Source organism: Crassostrea angulata, chromosome 5 (assembly GCF_025612915.1).
Source record: "Crassostrea angulata isolate pt1a10 chromosome 5, ASM2561291v2, whole genome shotgun sequence".
In the NCBI taxonomy this organism is placed as follows: Eukaryota; Metazoa; Mollusca; class Bivalvia; order Ostreida; family Ostreidae; genus Magallana; species Magallana angulata.
Window position 1 is genome coordinate 9594825 of NC_069115.1, and position 24349 is coordinate 9619173.

The 24349-nt window shown below is 31.2% G+C and overlaps 1 protein-coding gene and 1 pseudogene across 1 annotated transcript; both read left to right on the forward strand.

Annotated features, from left to right (window-relative positions):
• LOC128184124 (uncharacterized) overlaps positions 1-24349 on the forward strand; it is a 171984-nt pseudogene that overhangs the window by 14443 nt on the left and 133192 nt on the right.
• LOC128184125 (uncharacterized) lies at positions 906-4504 on the forward strand. The gene is made up of 4 exons (XM_052853473.1): positions 906-1085; positions 1195-1253; positions 1507-1641; positions 4199-4504. The coding sequence occupies exons 1-4, from the start codon at positions 976-978 to the stop codon at positions 4426-4428; spliced, it is 534 nt and encodes a 177-aa protein (XP_052709433.1). The 5' UTR covers positions 906-975; the 3' UTR covers positions 4429-4504.

A 24349-nucleotide genomic window follows, 5' to 3' on the forward strand; every position in this document is an offset into this window, starting at 1 on the left:
TTTGTTGAAATCCACGGGGAAGCGTGTAAATCACGATTTTTGTTACATGGACATAGAACGGGGGGGGGGGTGTAGGAGGTAGTATGTAAATCTAGAGATTTAACATAAACTTAGAACATATTATATGAAAATAGAACATTACAAATTGATAAAAATGACTAAATGTGGTTTAAATTCCAAGAAAAATCATTACTCCTCATGTGACTACTAGAAAACAGTTTGATTGGCCAATTAAGGAAGATAGAACACTTTGTATCAATGCAATTTCATTGAATGGTTATGGAACAAAATATTACTGTTAATATGTTCTCTTTTTCGAATATCGTTATAACACCATAAGTACCATAGATCTCGAGCAAATTCAAATGATATGCATAACTCATGTTTTTGTTAATTTGGCACTAAGAACATTATAATCTTCAGGTGACGTCGGATGTATCTGTTTTTCTCTGTTCAATTTTGTTTTAAACTTTTATGATCATTTTTTAACCAGATAAGACAATTTCTATTTCTATGGTCAATTGCTTAGCATGTGTATTACTGTGCCTACCAATCAATAGTATTTAACATGCACATACCAATACCCTTTTCAACAAAAGACGAGAGCAGGGACAATCATGTTACACTGAAAGATGGTTAAATGAACCAATAAACTGGCATATCACTGTGTGGCACAAGGCAACAATAACAAACAATCTCTATATAACATTGTTTGGAATTTGTTTACAGACTTTCAAGGATGAAATAATAATTCAAGTTTATGTTAGATAATTTCCTTTTACACTACATGATTGCGGATAAAATGTTCAATACTTTTTTAGGATTCTTCCTATATCAAACTGGACTACATGTCTACTGATGAACCTTGTATCATCCAAATTTAGAATGTTTCATCGATATTTCATGTAGTGACTTCCCGTTTAAAAAATACCTTGTTTTACGATTGATGGCTATTGCAGAAGAGGATAACTAAACATGATATTGCATGGAGTTTTCCATGAAGTATCCTGTGTCGTCTTTTCTTTTCTACAAGTAATTCTGTATCAATATTTGATGGTGGCTGCAAGTAACAGCAACTGTGAAAGGTAACTATATTGCTTTGCACAACAGAAGTTATCAGAGTTAACAGAATTATATCTAACTCAATCATTCAAGACAGCTTTACATTATAATTATAATATGTTTGCATTATAGGAGACCTCATGGATGTTGTGAAGGATATACATTTAACGCTACTTTGGATACATGTGTAGGCAAGTATCGTTAACTATAATGTGCAGTGTTTGACTGCAAACAAAATAAAATGTAAGATTTTCATATGGTCATGATCTATATTTTGCGTTTCTTTAAAAATACAAATGACTTTTTTAATGAATTTAGCTTCTAAGAAAACAGATTTGAATAATTATTACTTTTAACATGTACGTCTGATCATCTTGCATTTAAATAATTTTGTTTCAAATGTATGGAAAATGTTTTAATGTTTTAAAATGTTTTAATTTGTAGAATGCCATATTGGATTCTTTGCCTCTAGTTGTTCCTTAACGTGTCCGTATCCAACCTATCGACGAGACTGTCAAAACATTTGTAACTGCACAAAAGATATGTGTGATTATGTTCAGGGCTGCCTTAAAGAAATTGGTAATGTTTACAAGTTAAAGAAGTGATTTATTTTTCTAGGTACTAAAACTTGGTCTTATAAAATTCATGGATTTGCTTGATAACCTTAGTCATACCTAAAACCCCTGAGAAATTATGAATCTACTTCCATACAAGCAAGTTCGTATTACAATGTCATTTTAATAGACGTGAAGTTTTTGAAAAATTGAAAATCAATGAAAACGGTTCCAGCTCTGCTGAATGATTGTATTACAACCGTAATTGCTGTGTTTCTTTTATTTTAATACCTTCTAGTTTAAGTTTTCATTTCTCATGATTACATATCTTCAAGATTTTTTTTAACATTCAAAATTTTCAACATTGTTAACATTAATGTCATTGAATATATTAATGCTTAATTTACGTGTAACTAGCATTTATTTATTTAATTTTGCTAACAGCATTTATTTATCATTTCACACAAAATATAAAAACTATTATTAAAATCGAAGTCCTAAAAAAGATATAACAACTTAAAATTACACAATTTTTAAAAACAGATTACCTAAAAAAAATTGCCCTGACAAAACACAAATAGTAAAACATTATTTCATTTTTGTTTATCTGACTTCACATGTAATAGGGCTGTTTAAGGTCAATTCGCCGCCATACATTACAAAGGGCAAACGCATCAATTTAAGTTACGGCATACATGTAGTTCACATAATTCAAAAAATTCAAACAAAGTTCATATTAGAAATTCAAAACTTCATAATTCACTCAAAGTTCAAAGTTCACAGATTTAATACCTTGACTCTTGGAGGTGCAGAAGTCAAGAATTTACGATTTGCCCTTGGGAGGTGCAGGGGTCGATGTCATCATAATCTATAATGAATGCACTAGTATATAAATAGTGCCTGTTTGGGAGGGTAACAGTTGAAATTGACACCCCGAGAAAACCATTGTCAACCGACGCGAAGCGGAGGTTGACAATGGTTTTCGAGGGGTGTCAATTTCAACTGTTATCCTCCCAAACAGGCACTATTTATTTTGTTATACTGAATGTCTTAATTTTTAAGAAAATTTTACTGCTTTTATATAGGAATAACGTGAATTCTACAGCGAACCGTACGCGCATAATTTTCGCGCATGTAACATTTTTTAATGTTATCCGTTGCTAAGTGCGTTGCTAATGCTGAGGGTAATAGAAAATATTATTAACTGCGTCTTAACCAATCAGATTTTAGTATTTAACATGAAAGTATAACAAACTCAAATGACCAGTGCCGCTCTCATTCACGGAAATCGGATGTTTAATGTATGATAGAACAGCCACACAGGATGAGAGGTCTCTATAGGGGAACTGAAAAATTCCATACATAGAGAATTGTAAATAACATTTGGTACACGTAGTTCAATAAACACCGTGACACATGATTCACGTTCTCTCAAAACTGACATTAAGTTATACATTAAGTAGAACATAAAAATTCTATAATATGAAAATAGCCCCTTTTGGACTTCATTGGCGCCTATACATGGTCAGAATCTGCGTTATTGTTTGAGGACTATGGAGTGTAACTGTTCTTTTTTTCATTCTTCATTGCTCAGATATTCTGCAGCAGGGGATTGTTCCGATCTCTTACTTGTTAAGCTATCTTTTCGGCCTCATTTTGAATTTACTTTACATTTTTTAACCATTTTCTTTATCTCTTTTCTCAATGATTCTCATAATTACTCCCCCATAATGAGGATTCTTCTCCTTTTTTCTTCATTTGTAAAGAGATGGCAATATTACAACGTTTCGATAGTAATTGTAATTCCTTGTCAAATCTGAGTTGTTGTTTTCAAGTCTTGCAATCACAGAATAAGCGTCTCACAATCTTTCTGGCGTCATGCAAGACATGGGCTATCCACAATTTACTGATTCAAACTACTCACGCAATAAACACGATATTTTAAAGGTTTTCTCATTAGAAACACTAATTCATGCATTAAAAATCATCCATGGGTTGTGATTGCGTATACGGTCGTAATTTGTATGATAATAAACTGTTCGCTGATACATTGCCTCTACCGATTATTTTTCAAAAGCTTCTGCATATGGATCGCTCTGGCCATCATAATAGATCTATATAATTAGATGAATACATTTTGGAGGAGTTTTGCAATCTGTATTGACAAACCAGATTACAATTAGGCAGTTTACTCCAATCAGATACATGTAATCTTAATCAAATTGTATGTCCTAAAGAAAAAATTGAAAAAAAGAAGTAAATCTTATTTGAGGTGTCATTACTGTCATGAGAGGTCGAATGATGCCATCTCCTTATTGTGAAAAATACCGCGCTTTATGCGACGCTGTTATAATTTAAGGGCACACTTGTTAGTGATATGTCAGAAATTAGTTTAAGTATTGCTTTCATCAAAGAAAATCAGTTGCCGCAATGATATGAACAATAAATGATTTTGCTACATATTCTACATGTACATGTGTATGTAACATTTCCGCTTATTTGCATAATTGTCCAACAAAAATTGATGCTTGAAAACTGACAAATCAGTCATTGATCGAGATGCACCATCTTTTTTATTGTAGGAAATTTAGAAAACGGAACGGCCGTGATTTCGAAGAAAATTACGCAGAGAAAGCAGGGAGTTTCTACAAACACCCCGATGACGTCAGCTCTGACTGGATTGGTTTCTCTCTCGGTGCTGGTGCTGATAGCGTACGCCATTCAGAAGCGTTATGGTGGAAGAGACAAACCTATGCTGGACATTATGGAAATGGGTCGACGTGAAAAACTAGACAAGTGCAACAATCTTTAGTGGAACTATTTATCCGTGTATCTATTAACATATTGTACTCTAACATTATTTTTAAATTAAAACCATTTTAACAAGAGCTTGCATTGACTTTGGGAAGTTGTGTCATACAGCACTGTGACGTAGGTCTGTCTATTTCATTGCTAGCCACTCAGCCATGGTTCTTTCAAATCAACAATATTTGTCTGGATTTTGAGAGCTAAGACTACGCAATGTAATCATATTTTGCTTGAAACCGCGTCATTTTTCATTTGTTCTGATGCAAGAAATAGATAGCTACGCTCTACTAGCTAAAAGTCCAATGTCTTGTTAAAATGGTTCTAACATAATTACATGTATGGATTACGGTGGTTACAACATCCCACCCTCTTGATTTGATTTTAAGAGAGAGAGAGAGAGAGAGAGAGAGAGAGAGAGAGAGAGAGAGAGAGAGAGAGAGAGAGAGAGAGAGAGAGAGAGAGAATTTTTTATCCATTTTGGTTTCACAGTATATGGTTCATTGAAGTGTTCAAACTTCGAAATCATAAAACTAATTTTATTGTAAATAAAAACATTTTTGGGAACAAATTTTGTAATTATTCATGGGATGTATGTGTCAACTTTATATCTCTTTGTAAATCAAGCTGGCATTATAAATGTATAATAAGCAGATGTACGCATGCAGGGGGTATATCCATTAACACCCCATGGTCAAGTTACCCAGGTTGTTTGATAGTCTGTAATTTGCATTTGCGCACAACAGGGTCACCGAGTGTTAGGTGTCAAGTATGTTTTCACCATAGTTCAATTAACACGTCTAGCATTCGATATCTTTATTTAATTATTGTCGTAATATATCATGTGAGATGTGAATATTATCTCATTACTATTTTTTCTGTTCTGGCTGCTGGACGCAAGAAATTTTCATGAACTTTGTTTAACCCACCCACCCACATTCCTTTAAACATACGATATAGTATGTAGATTCCCCCCCCCCCCCCCATATTTTCATATGAACACTGTTTATTTGTGAGGTGGCGGTTTTTAACCCCACCTTTGCAAAATATTTTCATATGAACACTGTTTATTTGTGAGGTGGCGGTTTTTAACCCCACCTTTGCAAAATTCTTGTCATTTATTCAATGATTTTTTTTATTATTTACTCTGTTGTTTTCATTTTAAAACAATACAAATGTAATTCATTGAATAAACGACCTTTAATGCAACTTGTTCAGTTTTCTTTGCAAATAAACTTGGACTCATTGGATTATAATAATGTACAGGTTTTTCTGGTGTATGGTGGATTTCCTTTACTGGAAAAATTTGGTTGTCAAAAACACAGGGATGTTTCAATACTGATAAAAACAGGAATAGCAGATGAGAATGTCCTGTTATCTTTCCTGATGTACTTCATTTTATAAATATGCATTTTTTATATCATATTACAACATGACTATTTGACAAAACGAAGTATATAAAAAAGGACACTGTCTGTATGGTCCTTGTGTATTTAAAAACATGATTCCAGACCTAGTTTGCGTATACAGTTGATTATGATTTGACTTATTTTTAAAACTATTCCACGCATTTGTTTGCATCAACTATGTACCTATCTTATGAATAAAAGATTATATCTACATTGTATGTATACGCCTGTTTATTGCTTTAAGTACCATGATTTTACTTTTCAAAAAGTTTTCTTTCTATTAAAAAAAGAAATGATAGATACATGAAAATACAAAACCCGTCTTAAAAAACCCAAAACATGAAATACTCTGTCTCCGAGCATATTCAACAGACTCTCAATTATTAATTGGAATTAAATTTTATTTTCATATTACCTTGTAGATGTTGTACAAATCACACATATAATTTATTTTAGAAATGCATGTGTAGTTGTGCACATCATACATGTATGTGTTCGTTGCTTAATTACTTGATCATGTGTATATATATATATATATATATATGGTGATGGTGATACAAAGCAAACATGAGTGAAGTACATGTAATGTGTTACCTGATGAAAATTCCCAACATAGTTGTTGGTGTCGGCGACTACGTTGAATCAGTGGGATATTGCTTATCTTTTTAACGAAAATGAAATATTCTTAAACTAAACTAAGATAATGCTGATACAAAGTACATCCATCTTTGTTTTATTATCATATGAACATTATTTATTCATTTCAGACGACTACGTAAATTGTTGGACCGGTAATGAATAAAAATGAAATAATTCCTCTCCATATTGCATTATGTTAATGGACCTGAACAACTTGTTAGATAATTTAAAAAACATGAAAATATAGCGTCCCATTTTCGCAAGGCTAGCTAAGCCTTTTACCGGTCGTGAAAACCCAATTGCTTTTGAGGTTGACTTGGCTTTCCCGGGGCCCAATCCTCACCTAATATGAAGGCCCAAAAATGGGACACAGGGTGTAAGCCAGCCCCTTGAAAGATATACCAATGCAACATATTTTGATGATTTTCTTACCTTCGTTCCAGGTTAGCTTAATATGTCAATGTTTAGGTCAGGTCAGCAAGCAATCATTTTACCATAACATTTTTTTTTCGTTAAAAAGGTAAATTTACAGGGAATTTTGAATTTACGTTGATTAGCGTGTTTACGGTAATTTGAATGGCAAAACGACCACAGAATTCTATTCGCTATTCAAGTAGTGAAGCTACGGAAGCCCATTTAGGACCTATTAAAAAATATTTTTGAATTTGATATAACGAATTCTTGAATTTGTTAAAACGAATTTAAATCGTTATAACGAATTGTTGAATCCGTTATAACGATTTAAATTCGTTATAACGAATTCCTGGAATTCGTTATAACGAATTTAATCTGTTATAACAAATTCGCTGAATTCGTTAGTTCAAATTTTGAAATCTGTTTTAACAAATTAAATTTGAAATAACGAATTCTTGAATTCGTTATTTCAAAGATTGAATTCGTATTTTCGGTCTTTTAAAATTTGTTATAACGTATTTTCATCCAATTCGTGATAACAAATTCCATAAATTGTGGGAACAAATTAAACAGTGTCAAAATATCAATGTTATTTATCCGTTATCACGAAGTGTAATTTGTAAGAACAAATAAATAAATTTGATATAACGAATTATAAAATTGTTATTTCAATTTGCAAACCGATATAACGAATTTATTTATTTATGCGATAGCCATATTATAAGCGAGGCTGTCATCGAGGAAGCCATTACACAAAAAGGTAAGTCACGAGTGTAGTTTAACATTAATTTTAGTTATATATTGATCAATATTCATACATGGTTTATTCTGGAATTGACAAGAAACGTCATTAAAACTCTCAATGGATGAAAAAAATGTATTTGTTTTTTAATACAGGGAGTCCCAAAATATCGGAAACCTGTCTTTTTTCTGAAGGATGCATGACTGCAGTTTAAACAAACATTTTAATTGCCAAATAACTGCAAAGTAACTAAAGTTATTTAAAGCATTTGTACTTTTCCGTGCTTATAATTTTAAGAAGTTAAGAAATAAGAAAAAAATGGGATCATTGCTAGAAAACTGCACTGAAAAAAATCAGCAGCTTTAACTTCCAAAAAAAAGGAATGTTTATATATTTCATATATGGTCTTAAAATCTATTATCATTTAAACTTTCAAGGATTCAGGGATAAATACAGTTAAAATTATGTTTTCCTTGCGTTCTGTGTGAACTTAGTTAATGGATGGTTTCCAGTTAATAAAATACACAAGGCATTTTTAGCCGCACCATGTGAGGTCACTTGGTTTCCAAAAACAATTCAAATAATTATTGTTATTCTAATCTACTCATAGTCAACTCAAATTGTTATAAATTGAATACTTATCTTGAATTACTGAAGCAAGACAAAATTAGTCTATTCTAAAAGTTAAGCAAAATACTATTACAATATGATTAGATTTCACTAATTGTTGACTTGATGATTTTTTAAGTATAAACCAAATGTCAAGTTAAGACATGTTTGGGGGATCGTATCCCACTCAAAATGTTACACAATCAGCTAATCGACGGATCAAATAATATTACCCATATATACATTGTATATATATATATATATATATATATATATATATATATATATATATATATATATATATATATATATATATATATATATATATATATATATATATATATATATATATATATATCATCATTTATTAACAAAAGCAGGTACATGTACTCTTTGTCTTAAACTTTTGTAGGGTGATGGGTTTATATCGAAAACAAAAATTTAGGGTATCGTGTGCATGACAGAAAACGACAGAAGTTCCCATTACTTGAGTATAAACATGATATTTGAATGATGAAACTGAAAATAAATACTGTATTAATTAACTTAGATTACATCAGAAAAATATAATAAGATGTATACATAACTAAGTGAATGATTTCTGTTTGTTTTACAAATTGCAGCTGTTAACAATAAATAAGCAGACGTCAAATATATGAAACAATATGATCTATCGATAATCGCGACATCATAGCAACATGGCTTGTTTTAAAGAAATTAAAAGTAAAAATATTTCATAGGTGGAAAAAACTTCATTCTTACATTTACATTTTCAAACTACTAGTTTTTATTGTATATCATCGCCCTACAAATTTAAGTTCATAACAATTTTTAACAAGAGGCCCATGGGGCCACATCGCTCACCTGAGCAACAATGGGCGTTCAAAAGATATTGTGCCATATGGTCCCTCGGTAGAAAAACAAAAAATAAATACATTGTATTGTAAAGTATTCGAATTTTACACTTATTTTTGTATACATGTAATCTTTAACATTGTACCTTCATGAAATATTATTTTTTACCAGAATAAGAAAATTCTACGCAAGATATAAAACTAAACATTTGGTAGAGGTATACTGTTAAGTTGTTAACTTCCAAATCCCTATATTTTCGTTCTGCACCCCCCCCCCTTTGTAAAGCGATCAAAATATATGAGAGCATATAGGTACATTTTTTTCATCAACTACTCAGTACTTACTAGTTATTGTATTAAAAAAAAATAGTAGTTATTGTTTTTTATTTTAAAAACCCTACATGTATAGATGTGAAGAAGAAAATTGTACATCAATGTGCTCAATTCCTCAAATTAAAAACATTCAAAAATTTTATTTGTTTTTTACTTCGCGTACAAACCAGGATAATTTTCCGCTGTAGTATTCTTAGGAATAGCGATAATTACTTTATCCCCGCGACAGAAATGTGTCAAAAATATGGAAACTGTTTTAAAGATGTCGTTTTTATTTACTCGTGTCTGAAAAACTATCAAAATTGATGTAGATTTCACATTATTTATTGTATAAAGAGAGGGCCCCAGAGAGTAGATATATACAGAATATTAGTATCATTCTTTTATTTTGTTTGTACAAGTATTTAACATGCTCTAATTCATAGAGATTTTCTAATGTTCAACCAAAATTTCAGCGTCGATTGTAGAATTATAAACAAGATACAGAGCTCACAGTTCGCCTAGGTTTGATTCATATTTTGTTCACATGAGTTTATTACATTCAGCTTATGATTTTTAACTTGGTATTTCCTATTCAGTATTTAAACTGGAAAAAAAGAATGGCCTAAGATTTTATATTCTTTTATTAACTCAAGACCAGTTCACTGGTATTTGAGGTTCAAAATCAGTGTATACAAATGTACACAAACACAGTGAAGGATCACATGTACAGTAGGAGTAATAATGACGAAAAATGTTAAGTTTACAATACAATAAGATGTTAAAGTTGGTTTCTGAACGAACAGACTTTGAACATTTTCTTAATAAATATTGAAAATTTTTTTACTTTTTTAATCTTTAGTTTTTAAGATCTGTGTACAAACATAGAATTGTGAGCAAATCTCTGTATCTTGCTTATAATTTTAAGCTTAACACTCAAATATGGTTAGTAAATAGAAATTGAAAACAATTAAACACAAGAAACATTCACTATAACAAATAAAGAACACAATTTATTTTTTCGAAATGAATCATATATATATACATGTATATACCTACATATTTCCGTCAGCAATGTCAAACTTTATTTTAAATGAATAAACTCGAGAAAATGCCGAGCATCGCAACAAAACCTAATGCATTAATCTACCATTACACAAAAGATAATGCCGATCGAATTACAGATCGAATAAATTGTATTTCATTATTTTTTGATACATCAGATTTTGCTTAATTTGCGCAGGTAAACAGTTAACTGTTTGATTTACCAAAGTCTCTGTTTGATTAGATACGTAAAAATCACGAAATAATACAGACGATAGTTCCCAGGTTACAAGCAGAAATAATGAAAACGAAACGAAAATCGGAACAAGCTAACACCAACGTCATGTGTGAAAACTGTCAACGCATTGAAATATTTAGCCTCAATTTACTTCACAAAATCGGCAACAATATATTTTGCATGTTTCAAAAAATTTCCCATCATACGCGAACTGTTGCACAACAAGCAAATTCATCATAGTCAGATCGACCCTTTTTCGTATAATGTCATGGCTGCTTTAAACAAAGAACCTCGTTTTAGAAGTATGGAATACGAGTCTAGGTAAAATGGGTATGCAAACCCGGGCCGTGGCAAAATAAAAGCCAAGGCAGATCGACAATCGTCAATTCCAAATACGCATTATTTTGCAGCAATATTTACAGCGAATACAAATATACTACTCCATCAAATATCCTGAAATTTTAATGAGATTGGCAGATTAATAACTGCCAATCTTTGTTTTGCCCAGACCACGTCTTGCCTACCCATTTTACCGGATGCCGGATTACCGGATGCCGAACCCGAAGCTATTAAACTGATTGAAACACGCATTTCCTTTATAATTATTTTCGTAATAACTCAGATTTGAAACAGAATTAGCACTTAATTTTTGCAATTTATATTTTCCTTCCCATAAAGATAATTTATGCTAAACTACGTTGAATTGGAATCAGTAGTTCTTGAGAAGAAGATTTTTAAAAATGCACCCCCCTTTTTCTACAGTTTCAAGGTTTTCTCCGCTTTGAATACAGATCGGACTTTTATTTTTGCAATTTATATTCGCCCTCACATAAGAATGCTTTGTGCCAAATTTGGTTGAAACTGGATAAGCGGTTTTAGAGAAGAAGTTCAAAATGTAAAAAGTTTACAGACGGACAGACAGACGGACAGACGGACGGACAGACGGACGGACGGACGGACGACGGACAAAAAGTGATCAGAATAGCTCACTTGAGCTTTCAGCTCAGGTGAGCTAAAAACATAATATAGCGGTGCCTTTTTAGCCAGCTCTTTTGATACAAGCGTCAAGAAAATACTTAGACTTGGTAAAGTTGTCTTTCTTAGAAATGGATTAAAAAAAATATATTGTAGGAGATAAATGAAAATGTTTTTGTAATTTTGCTTTACCATAAATTGTATTTAATGAAAATATCTTATCTTATCCTAATTTTGTTTTGAAAATATAGGGAAAAATACTTTTAATTAGTATAGTAAAGTTTAAACACTATCAATTGATATCAAGTTTTGCTGTTAAGTTTAGCATTTCATTAGCGTATGCTTAAATGTGTAGATAAGGTAGAGTGACGGTACTTAAAGAAAATTGTCTCAGAAAACTCAATTTAGTAAAATATGCAAAATAATGGAATCATCTTGTTTAAATTGATGACAATTTTTTCCACAGATGGACGAATCACTAGAAAACTTCCTAGAAGAACGAGGTATCCCGGCTGAAAAAATTGAAGCTATGAAGAATCAAAAGGTTGGATGTTTCTTATCCTACTTTTTTATATTGCTTTGTTAATTACTCTGATTCCAATTTGTGCATAAAAGACTAAGAGGGTTGGGGGGAGGGGGGTGCATATACGTTGCATTTAGAAGAGCTTTATATATAAATATAAAAAAAAGTCCTGAAATTTTAAATATGAAAAACATGATATCAAATTAATCTTCACAGAACAATATTTGTCAGATTGAAATATCTTATAATTAAAATTCAGTTGGTTCGGATGGTTTTGTTGACTTCCAGGATGTTTTTGACAACTGTAATCCTCATACTATTAAATTAAAGATTGTCGCATCCCCAATTTATTATGCACACAAATGATTCTATTCATTATTTAATCTTCATCTTAATATTATCCCTTTGAAAATCTGAATGTAATATCGATAAGCCTAGCACTGAGTATTTTGAAAATTACTTGATAAGAGATGAGAATGGCAAGACACGTTTTAAGGTTTTCTGTTAAAACATTTTATATTCTTCACAAGGATATCTTGCTATTGTATATTATATGATGATATATTGACTGTATATTATACGAATATTGACTGGGGTTGAGGGTAACATTGATTATATTAGCCCCTGAGGGACGAAATATTGCCCGACGCGAAGCGTAGGGAAATATTTTCGTCCCAAGGGGGCTAATATAATCAATGTTGCCCGAAAACACAGTCAACATTTGTTTTGTAATATATGAGGAAACACTCCAAAATTCAAAAAAGTAATTGAAAACAGATCACTATAATTTTCTCTCACGAATTCAATTTGTTCAAAGTTGATTTCCAAAATATCCTCGGCATCAAACGGTCAATGGTGATATTCCGCCGCCCGTACGAATTAACATACTGATGTTCTACCTGATTTTACTTCACAGTAATAATTCACGAATCCTTATATCCGTTATGATACCAAACCGTCGGATTGTGCGTCCGTTGTTTACTTGCCTTGACTGACTGTCTATTATGACGTCACCTTGTTTTGGTGTTGCATAGAATTATTTACGTCATCGTATACGAATCAACAAATCAGAAGCAATTAATTGAAATAAAGGGAATATTCTCAAGATATTATTCCGAGCCGGTCAATATATAGAGAATAATACATACCCGTTTCCATATCACAGCTTGTATCAGCCCGAGACTCCAATATCAGCCCGAGGGCCGAAGGCATTAATGCATTAATGCATTAATGAAATATCCAGCAATGATTGTTGGATCACTACTAGTTCGATAGCACTCTAACCAAATTATATTTCTTGAAAAGCCGTCGATACATCCATTAATGCATAATCCGTACGGTTTCAATTTATCATACGAATCCATGTGCCATGTGTAATCGGGGCCCATACTTACATATTGTCTCCCTTTTAATCGTCGTTTTGAGCGACGTTCAACACCATTTGGATCGAGAATCTGTTGCAAAATTCTAACCGTTTCTCTGTTGACAACCAACCCGTTTTGTTGACATTTCATGTGCATCCATCTATATCCATGCAATTGGCCAGACTTTGATAATTCATTTTCAATAAACAAAGCGATGTTCAAAAGATCTGTGTAATGTTTTCGTCGATATAGTTTCATTCCTCGTAAAATTCTTCTAAGATGTCGTTCACTAATAATAACTCCCTCATAGTGTGCTAACATCAAAAGCATTTCCTTATGGGAGAGACCCAAATCAAAGTACAGTTGAATTTCAGTCTTAAAAAGAGCCATTCTTTATTTAACTGCAACAAAAAGAAAACAATTTGTATGATAAAGTTCAAAAATTGAAATCTTTTATAACCTTTTAAAACCTAAAACAGTTTTGTCAACTAATGTTAAATGTAGTTTTTCAAAAAGCAAAAGTAAATAAACAAACAAAAATATTTGTCTTTCACTTTTTTTTCATTATTCATGCAACTTTTGAAACAAATTGATACTAATTTACTTTACACTGAGTTTATATTTTTCTTATGTTTGCATTGGAAATCTGCGACGTTCAATTAAGAAATAAAAAACGTTATTTAGTTAACATGGCGTTATATTTGCATTTCCATTGTTCTTTCCCACTGTAAGCCAATACAGAGGAGCTGCAAATATTTCTCTATAATCGCAATTGCTCTGTCTGTATACTACGACGTCATAAAGGTGTAACGTTATATACTTTCCATGCCGTTATAGATTAAACCACTATACGATACATCATGTGTTTTTCTCCAACTCCATTAAAATTGACGTATTTAATATTAAAACATGTTTTTTGATAACATTTTAAAGGAATTACTGTTATAACATATCGTTGATTCTGTTAACAAATCTATGTGAGTTAAAAAGATACATTACAGAGTCTGAATGTTTACTTTTGATGTAATAGCTAAATGTCAAGGTCAAGGCTAATACAGGGTATTTGCGAGTGGTAAAATGCACATATAAGTAATAAACAACGATTATTTAGTGAACATGGTGTTATGAATAGCAACTGCTCTGTTGGCATATTTTCCATGATCCACTAGCGCGCATCATGGAATATGCCAACAGAGCAATTGCTATTCATAACGCCATGTTCACTATATAACGTTGTTTATTTCTTAAATGCATAGCAATTGCTCTGTTGGCTTACTCCATGATGCGCGATAGCAAATATATGCTAACGCGCGTTACTCAATTTGCATGCACATACCGCTGCAGGTATGAGACTATACTTCAAAAAATCATGATTCAATGCTATATTATTTGGATATCCATTGTTCTTTCCCACTGTAAGTCCATACGGAGGAACTGCAATTATTTTTCTATAATCGCAATTGCTTTGTCTGTATACTATGACATCATAAAGATGTGAGGTCATATACTTTTCCATGACGTTATAGATTTTTAAGGTAACTAAAGTTTGCCGCTTTCATTTTTTAGAGGTTGTACCGAAGTTACATACCATTTTGTATACTATACTAAAGTCTTTTTACGGGCCGCCGGAAGGCGGTCCGTTATTTGATACACAATTAAATATTGTTACTGCGTTTCTGCGGGATAGTTCTTTTTTATTAGAATTAATACTATGCTTATTTTTATGAATTAAAAGTCAATTTGCATGTAATAATATGTTTTATGCCTTTTAGAAAATATCACATATTTTTTTCTTTTACTCGTAAATGAAAAGTAGGTCAAACTTAGTAAATTGTCGTATTTGGCGCGTTTTTATCGAGACTATAATCTATTCGAAAAATATCGGAGTTCTTCATTCTTTTCAAAACAATGCATCAGGATCGGTATGCGGGACATACTAAAGACCTAAAATATTAAAGACTTGAATGTCATTAAATTTTATATGAATGATATTTTTGAATTTCTATGTGCCGTGTCAAATAAAAAGAGTTTGTGTGTGTATTTATTATATTTCCATGTAAAATGTGGTAGAAAATTTCATGAAATGACATTATATCAATTATTTACGCAAGAATATGACAGAAATGAAAATTTGAATTGACTGGAAAATTTGAACTAATAAATTTTTATTTTATTATGAGGTCCCTTGAAATCATGCTAATACATTAAGTTTTCATTCAATACAATGCAACCAAAATAACCCAAAATGGTTTGAAATACATAATCTCCAAGAGAAAAATGATGAGTTGCACTTTGTATTAGAGTAATCTACAAATCAATGTGTTCTCCATTACTTTATACTATGGCAATGATCATACAATTTCCGTTAGAAATGCTTACAGTAACGAAATCGATTCTTTAAGATAATAGTAAAATGTTAAACTTCAAAACAAGTTGCTGAAAGTATATTAAAATTTACCATAAAAATTAGAACAACCAACTCTTATTTTCTTCTTTGTGGTGTGCTTTTATGTAAACAACCAATGATTCATACAACAATTATATTTTTGGCGGCCCATTTGACGCTTGCGTCAATATGATTTCTTGTTTCTCATGAAATTCAAATGAATTTTGCCCGTCCCGTTTTATAACTACAAAAGGTCAAAGTTCATGATTTCCAATTTTCATTTTGATGAAATGTAAACAATTTCGTGAAAATATGTACATTTTATTTGTGACTATTATGGGGGTTATTTATGCTTAAAATGTTCGAAAATTATATCACTATTAATATCATGATTCACTTTTATTAATTTCTGATGAACTATCTAAAAATAGAATAAAATGCAACAAAAGTCTTAATTTTGGACTACTATTATGTGAACGAAAACATCTTATTTGAAACCTTTCCAAGTCCACCGATTTCAGGAAAAACGTATCTTAAATATATGTAATCTGATGTATCTAAAACACTATTCAAAACCATATGATGCGGATTTCGTTTTCGTAGAAATTGATAAAATGCTTGTGTCCTCTTATTTTTTCATTGAAACTAAAAAAAAAACCGCGAAATAAAAAAAAACACCTGAAATCAATTATGACGTCATATAAATGGTGACGTCATAACTGAAATAAAGGGTAGTTGGTGTTACGTCACAATGAAAATGTGTGAGTTATCTCCATGTAACTGCAAACCTTACCTTAAGGTCAAGATCTTGTAAATGATTCCAGACTGTCTTTTTGGTTCTAGAACCATTATGACGTCATAATTTATTTGATGAATCTTTTCCCGTATTTTACGGCTTTAAAGGAATTATGTAGAAAATAAAACAATATTTTGACCTTCTATATTTAATCACGGGAAAAGTAATCCCGGTACATATATTCAATTTGACATCATTTTAAAGAGGAGGTCAATAGCTTGTTTAATGCCGTTTTTGGAGAGACTGTAGGCATTCTAGATATATTACATTAGTCAAAAATGGACAAAACTCCGATATTTGTTACTTTTATCCTTCATATTTCATAGAAAATGGTTGTTTAAAACATGATTTTTCATTGTGTTTACCAAAAATTCAAGCCCCGGTACACCCTATGAGACAAAGATATTGTTATGAATCATCATTAAAAGAATGTATATCTTTAATTTCATAAACCTGTAGGCACCTTTTATTTCCTAGATTTTGACCTTAAAAAACTCTATACGATACATCATGTGTTTTTTCTCCAACTCCCTAAAATTGATGTATTTAATGTTAAAACATGTTTTATAATAACATTTTTAAGGCATTACTGTTATATATAATTGATTCTGTTAACAATTCTATGTGAATTAAAAAGATACACAACAGTCTGAATGTTTATTTTTTATGCAATAGCTAAATGTCAAGGTCTAGGCTAATACTGGGCATTTGCAAGTGTTAAGATACAAATATAAGTAATAAACAACGATTCTTTAGTGAACATTGCGTTATGAATAGCAACTGCTCTTATGGCATATTTTCTGGCATATTGGAAATGGCCAACAGAGCAATTGCTATTCATAACGCCATGTTAACTAAATAACTTTGTTTATTTCTTAAATATTTACATTTTTTTAATTTCGTGTCTTGTCTGCAAATGTGATATATACCTTAAAATTCCTATCTTATCCTAAGGGTAAGTTCATATTAATGGAAGAGCCAGAGTAACAGCCACAAACTTTGATTTTCGCTTGTGACGTTGCATTTTACAGCGTTCAGCGTTTGTGACGTCATAATAAAACATGCTTGTGGCTGTTACATTGGCTCTTCCATAAATTGAACTTAATTACCCTTAGGGTAATACAATAATTAGGTATATGTCACATTTGCAAATAAGGTGAAATTTTTTTTAAAATATATAGATATAAACATTAAATGCTCATTTTGGTTCTGTAACACACCAGGTCATGCGGTCAAATTACGATAACGCGCGGTGTTCAAGTTGTCTGCACGGCCTGGTGTGTTATAGGACCGACGACATCCCAAAATAAGCAATCAATACCTAATTGAACGTTTTTGTAACTTTGGTAGGTTAATAAAAGTGAAGCGAGCTCTACCGACAAGGCATGTTTAAATATTAGACAATTCCGGCTAAATTCACATTTATCCCATAGATTTTTGGAGTAAGTTGTTCTATACCGTTAATCCCTGTAGTGTATACCATTCACTGAAAGAAACGAACGACAATAATGCATAGGAGATTATCGAAACCAATACACATATGTGACGTCACAATCATTGACATTGATCTTGCAGATTTCTTTGTCGCTCTCATAATGCCCTCCACGGTGACAGCGGTACTGCGCTGACGTGAAGTCAATTGTTAAATTTACGTCAATTATCTATACACTAAAATTTATCAATATGTCCTGCAGAAGAGCATTAACACAGTTACCGTGAAAGGATTAATTTTCCAGGAAGTTTTGCGACTGGTCATCTGCTGTTTTAAACAAGTCTGTCTAGACCGACAATATTAATGAAAGCCAAAAAAGAAAAAAGGAAAACATGTCTGAATTAGGATAGCAAGGTTTATTTGGAATTTGTAATATCTAAAACCGAATGGATGGAATGGAAACTGCTTTTTATTGCTTGAAGTTTGTCCTGAATTCCGACCTCGCTTGTAGTTAGTGCGAGAACAATTTCCGTACGTGCCTACACCCCTGAGAAAAACTGTTTCCCTAAAAAAAAAGAGTAAATCAATCGGCATACTATTGTTTTTAAAATATCTCAAACGACCAAATTGAGCTTCAAAATTACGTCACAATCGATCACAAAAATCCTCGTGAGAAGAAAAAACTTGACTTTTAAAATAAAAGAACCATAAAAGATTACCAAATTTTGATTCTTATGAGATTATCTATTTAAAAATAAGTACATTTAGTAGGAGTAAGAGGTAATGGTAATATCCGATTTTTCTAATAAATTTTTCTGTTGTTCGCCTTACTTGAATCTAATATAAATTATAGTTTATATAATTATATTTTCATATTATTTATAATAGAAATTATTCTTTATGAATTTTAATTCAATCATCGCAAGCCCCCGGGCACCATTTATAAATATCTCTCAACTCAGATTATTTAACAATGTTTAAAGAAAAGCACATGCTTTTGAGGTCATCTTGAAACACAGACTATATAAAAATTCGTGTGTAAACGTAAATCTAATAACCTATATTGATATCTTTAAATAAAAATAATTATTCTCTGTTAATGGTTTCATATCAAGGGAGTACTGTAATGACTGTATACTGCGCTTCCCTCAACAATCGCACTGTGAAACATATTACGTCAAATTGTGGTGTTAACAAGTTATGTTATATAAAAAAGCATGTTCCTCTATTCATACTACATGTAGCTAAACAAGTCTCTTTACAAGAAAAATTAAATATGCAAATATATCAAATTGAGCGTGTTTGTTCATCGGAAGGTTAACTTCAGGAAAAATATTTACAAATGTTAATCATGCTTCTAAATGTGTGTAAATTGACCAACAAGAAATCATATTGACGCAAGCGTCAAATGGGCCGCAAAAAATATAATTGTTGTATGAATCATTGGTTGTTTACATAAAAACACACCACAAAGAAGAAAATAAGAGTTGGTTGTACTAATTTTAATGGTAAATTTTAATATACTTTCAGCAACTTGTTTTGAAGTTGAACATTTTACTATTATCATAAAGAATCGATTTCGTTATTGTAAGCATTTCTAACGGAAATTGTATGATCATTGCAATAGTATGAAGTAATGGAGAGCACATTGCTTTGTACATTACTCTAATAAAAGTTCAACTAATCATTTTTCATTCGGAGATTATGTACTTCAAACTATTTTGGTTTTTTTGTTGTTGCATTGTACTGAATGAAAACTGAATGCATTAGTTTAATATATGATTTCAAGGGACCTCATAATAAAATAAAAATTGATTAGTTCAAATTTTCCAGTCAATTCAAATTTTCATTTCTGTCATATTCTTGCGTAAATAATTGATATAATGTCATTTCATGATATTTTCTACCACATTTTACATGGAAATATAATAATACACATGCAAAGTCATTTTATTTGACACGGCAGATAGAAAGTCAGATTTCCACCAGATTTTCTACCACATTTTACATGGAAATATAATAATACACACGCAAAGTCATTTATTTTGACACGGCAGATAGAAATTCAGATATATCATTTAAATATAATTTAATGACATTCAGGTCTTTAGTATTTCAGGTCTTTAGTATGTCCCGCATACCGATCCTGGTGCATTGTTTTGAAAAGAACGAAGAACTCCGAAATATTCCGAATAGATTATAGTCTCGATAAAAACGCGATAAATACGACAATCTACTAAGTATGACCTACTTTCCATTCACGAGTAAAACAAAAAAATATGTGATATTTTCTAAAAGGCATAAAAATATTTCTACATGCAAATTAACTTTAATTCATAAAAATAAGCATAGTATTAATTCTATTGAAAAAGAACTATCCCGCAGAAACGCAGTAACAATATTTAGATGTGTATCAAATAACGGACCGCCTTCCGGCGGCCCGTAATGATTTTTATTTATTCTTTTAAGTTGATGAGTTTATCAAAAGAAAAAAAGTGCACTTTTTCAGTGCAGTTTTCTGATCCCATCTATTGATCATTTCTTATCTTTATTATTATTTTTTTTATTTACAAAATTAAAGCACAAAAAAAGTAGAAATGCTTGACAGATAACTTGTTTTTAGTTATTCAGCAATTAAATTGTTTACAAGTTTGAAACTGCAGTCATACGTCTGAAGAAATAACATATTTCTTATGTTTTTGAACACCCTGTATTCAAAAGCACATTATATATTGTTCACCCATTGAGATATTTAATGACAGTAAGCTTCTGGTCAATACCTGAATGAAACATGTATGAACATTGATCAGTAAATAACCAAATTTAATGTTAAACTACACTCGTGCCTTACCTTTTTGTGTAATGGCTTCCTCGATGACAGCCTCGCTTATAATATGGCTATCGCCTAGAATATCGGATTGGATTGGAGATTGAAATAACAATTTTATAATTTGTTATAACAAATTTATTTATTTGTTATCACAGATCACAGTCCGTGATAACGGATTTATAACATTGACATTTTGACACTGTTTAATTTGTTATCACGAATTGGATGAAAATACGTTATAACAGATTTTAAAAAACCGAAATTACGAATTAAAACTTTGAAATAACGAATTCAGGAATTCGCTATTTCAAATTTAATTTGTTAAAACAGATTTAAAAATTTGAAATAACGAATTCAGCGATTTGTTATAACAGATTAAATTCGTTATAACGAGTTCCTAAAATTTGTTATAACAAATTTAATTCGTTATAACGGATTCAACAATTCGTTATAACGATTTAAATTCGTTTTAACAAATTCAAGAATTCGTTATATCAAATTCAAAAATATTTTTTGATAGGTCCTAAATGGGCTTCCGTATGAAGCGAATAGAATTCCAACTTGTTAATGCCTACGAATCCCGGTGCCGAAGAGCAAACGTTCTCCAAGTCGATATTACGAAGATGTTATTCGAAAAAATCTTTAAAAAATATTATTTTAGACGATGACCTGTGTCAGGATTTAGACTTATTCGTCTAATTTAAGATAAAGCCCCATTACATACAGATAAGCTTGTGAAGCAATTTCGAAGTCAAAAAAGGGTTACCATATTGCAACACCCACGAGAGCCCCATGCAATTTTTATTTTTTTCTTAAACATCTGGTCGTCATTACTAGTCAATGCAAGCAGTTGGCTTTGTCATTAGTCAGTGCGTTTTTAAGTCTACCTAAATCAACGTACTGCTGAGACTACTTTGAAGCGATATAATGTTTAATTCATTATGTGATTCGAATGCCTTTAAGATATTGTCAATATGTATTAGATATCGAAGAAACTTCAAAACACACAGTTATTGTGTTTTCATTCTCTACATTTTTGAAACAAGCAAATTTACATCGATCAACAAAATAAGTGTTGCTCCAAAAATGCACACCAGACATTTCCTTATTTCTAAATATGTGTGGTTCCTGATTTTAATAGTAATTTTCCCTTTTTTTCCTAACTTCCTCATTCCTGTTCAATTAAAATTACGTGACATAGTCATCGGTCATGCTTTTTTAAAATCTAATTGCCTAGTTTATACTGCAATTAAAATTTTAAGTTGTGCTCTAACCAGTGTCAACAACTGGGGGGGGGGGGGGGGGTAATAATTTCCATCAAACCATGCATACCTTGATTATACGTTGTTGGTTATTTTGTTCAATGACATTAGCCAATTTAATATATTGAGAAAAGTTGAAAAAAAGAATAAATATTTACGTGTATAACACAAAGAGTTCTGTAATTTTTGCTCAAGATAAACTGTAATTTGAATTTAAACAAACTCTGTCAGTCAATGTACCTCTCTCTCTTTCTCTCTTCTGAAAAAAAAATTTAGATGAGAGCGAGGAAAACACGGGCGTCCCCTCTTCGATATAGCAACTTTCTCTGACACTGGCGTTGTATATATATACATATATATAAAGAAACATTGCGATACCTCTCAAATTTTTCTACTAGCAGAGTGGGTTCCAGAGGTCGTGAGTTCAAGCCTCGGCCAGGGCGGAGGCGAAGCTCCAATATCGTGAATTTCCCTGTGCTTTATGAATATGTATATCATTCATAATAGGCAGTTATATGTCAATTTGAGATTGATTGCAATGTTTGTTCTTATTATACGCATTTATCTATGCAATGTGTATTGTTCCGATCCTCTCAAACTGTAGTTTAAGTAAATTCCACTGTATCTCAAATGACCGTGTAGAGAGCGACCAGCACGCTAGGTTCATCATCGAAATCAAGTTTTTTGTTTTGCCTAGATGGCCGAGTGGTTAGCGCGGTGGCCTCATACTGCTCGGCAGGGTTGGGGTCAATAACTTTGAAATGTAATTAAATACTTTAAAATACAATGATAATTTTATCAATTACTTGCAATTACAATTACATTGATTTTTTAAAAATATAGTTGATTACTCTTTATTACTTTAACAAATGTAATTAATTAATTTTCAATTACTCAAGTTTATTTTTAAATCTTGAGAACAAATGCATGTAAAAACAGCATAACGATCCACAGGGCTTTATGTACAGTAATTTTTTTAAAGGTCGGAGTTCAGTTTAATAAGCATTTATTGATTTTCTCTATTGTGAATTTATATTCCAGTAAATATCTTTATTCAGAAAGTACAACTTTGGGCAGTACAGCCCATCAGTATATAAAATAATAATGAATACAGTTCACAATAAATGTAATACGATATTTAGATTTCCTTAAGTCTAAAATAGGGGAGTTCTAGGATATGAGAGGGTTTCACACCTTAGCAAAACTAGACCTTCACCTATTGCTAGGGGCAGTATGTCATGCTGTAAAAACCTACCAGATTAAAAATTATGAGACATTTGATTATTTTATAAACATAAGCCTATACCAAACAGCTTTTAAATTTTAAACTTGGAAAAAAGTAATTGAAATGTAAATGTAATTGAAAATACACCATACTTTTGGAATGTATTTAAATACATTCATTTACTTGTAACTGAAGATAGTCTCAATCATAAATTACATCCAATTACTTTGAAAAAAAGTGATTAATTACGATCAATTACAAATACTTTTCTCAATTGCCCCATCCCTGCTGCTAGAAGAGTGGGTTCCAGAGGTCGTGAGATCAAGCCCCGGCCGGGCCAAAGGTGGAGCTCAAATATAATGAATTTCTTTTATATACATATAAAAAAAAAAGAACTAAGTCACAGTGGTCGGATACAATTTTTAAAAAAGTTAAATTAATAAAAACACAGAAGAAGTCAGAGTAAATCGTAAGCGCTTTTATTTTTAGTTTCAGATGTGTTGTGTGTATATATATATATATATATATATATATATATATATATATATATATATATATATATATATATATATATATATATATATATATATATATATATATATAATTGTGTGTACAAGTTACGTAATTTATATATATATATTGCTTATCTCATAATGGTTGCTTATATCCTTTAGTTATAAATGTAGATTGAGTCCTTTTATGATATATTTTCCTACAAAAAAAGACATTTACCACGTTGACCTCATTATCAGCTTATAATACTCATTGTGCATTTGAAAACGTTTAGTTTCCGCTATATATATATATATATATATATATATATATATATATATATATATATATATATATATATATATATATATATATATATATA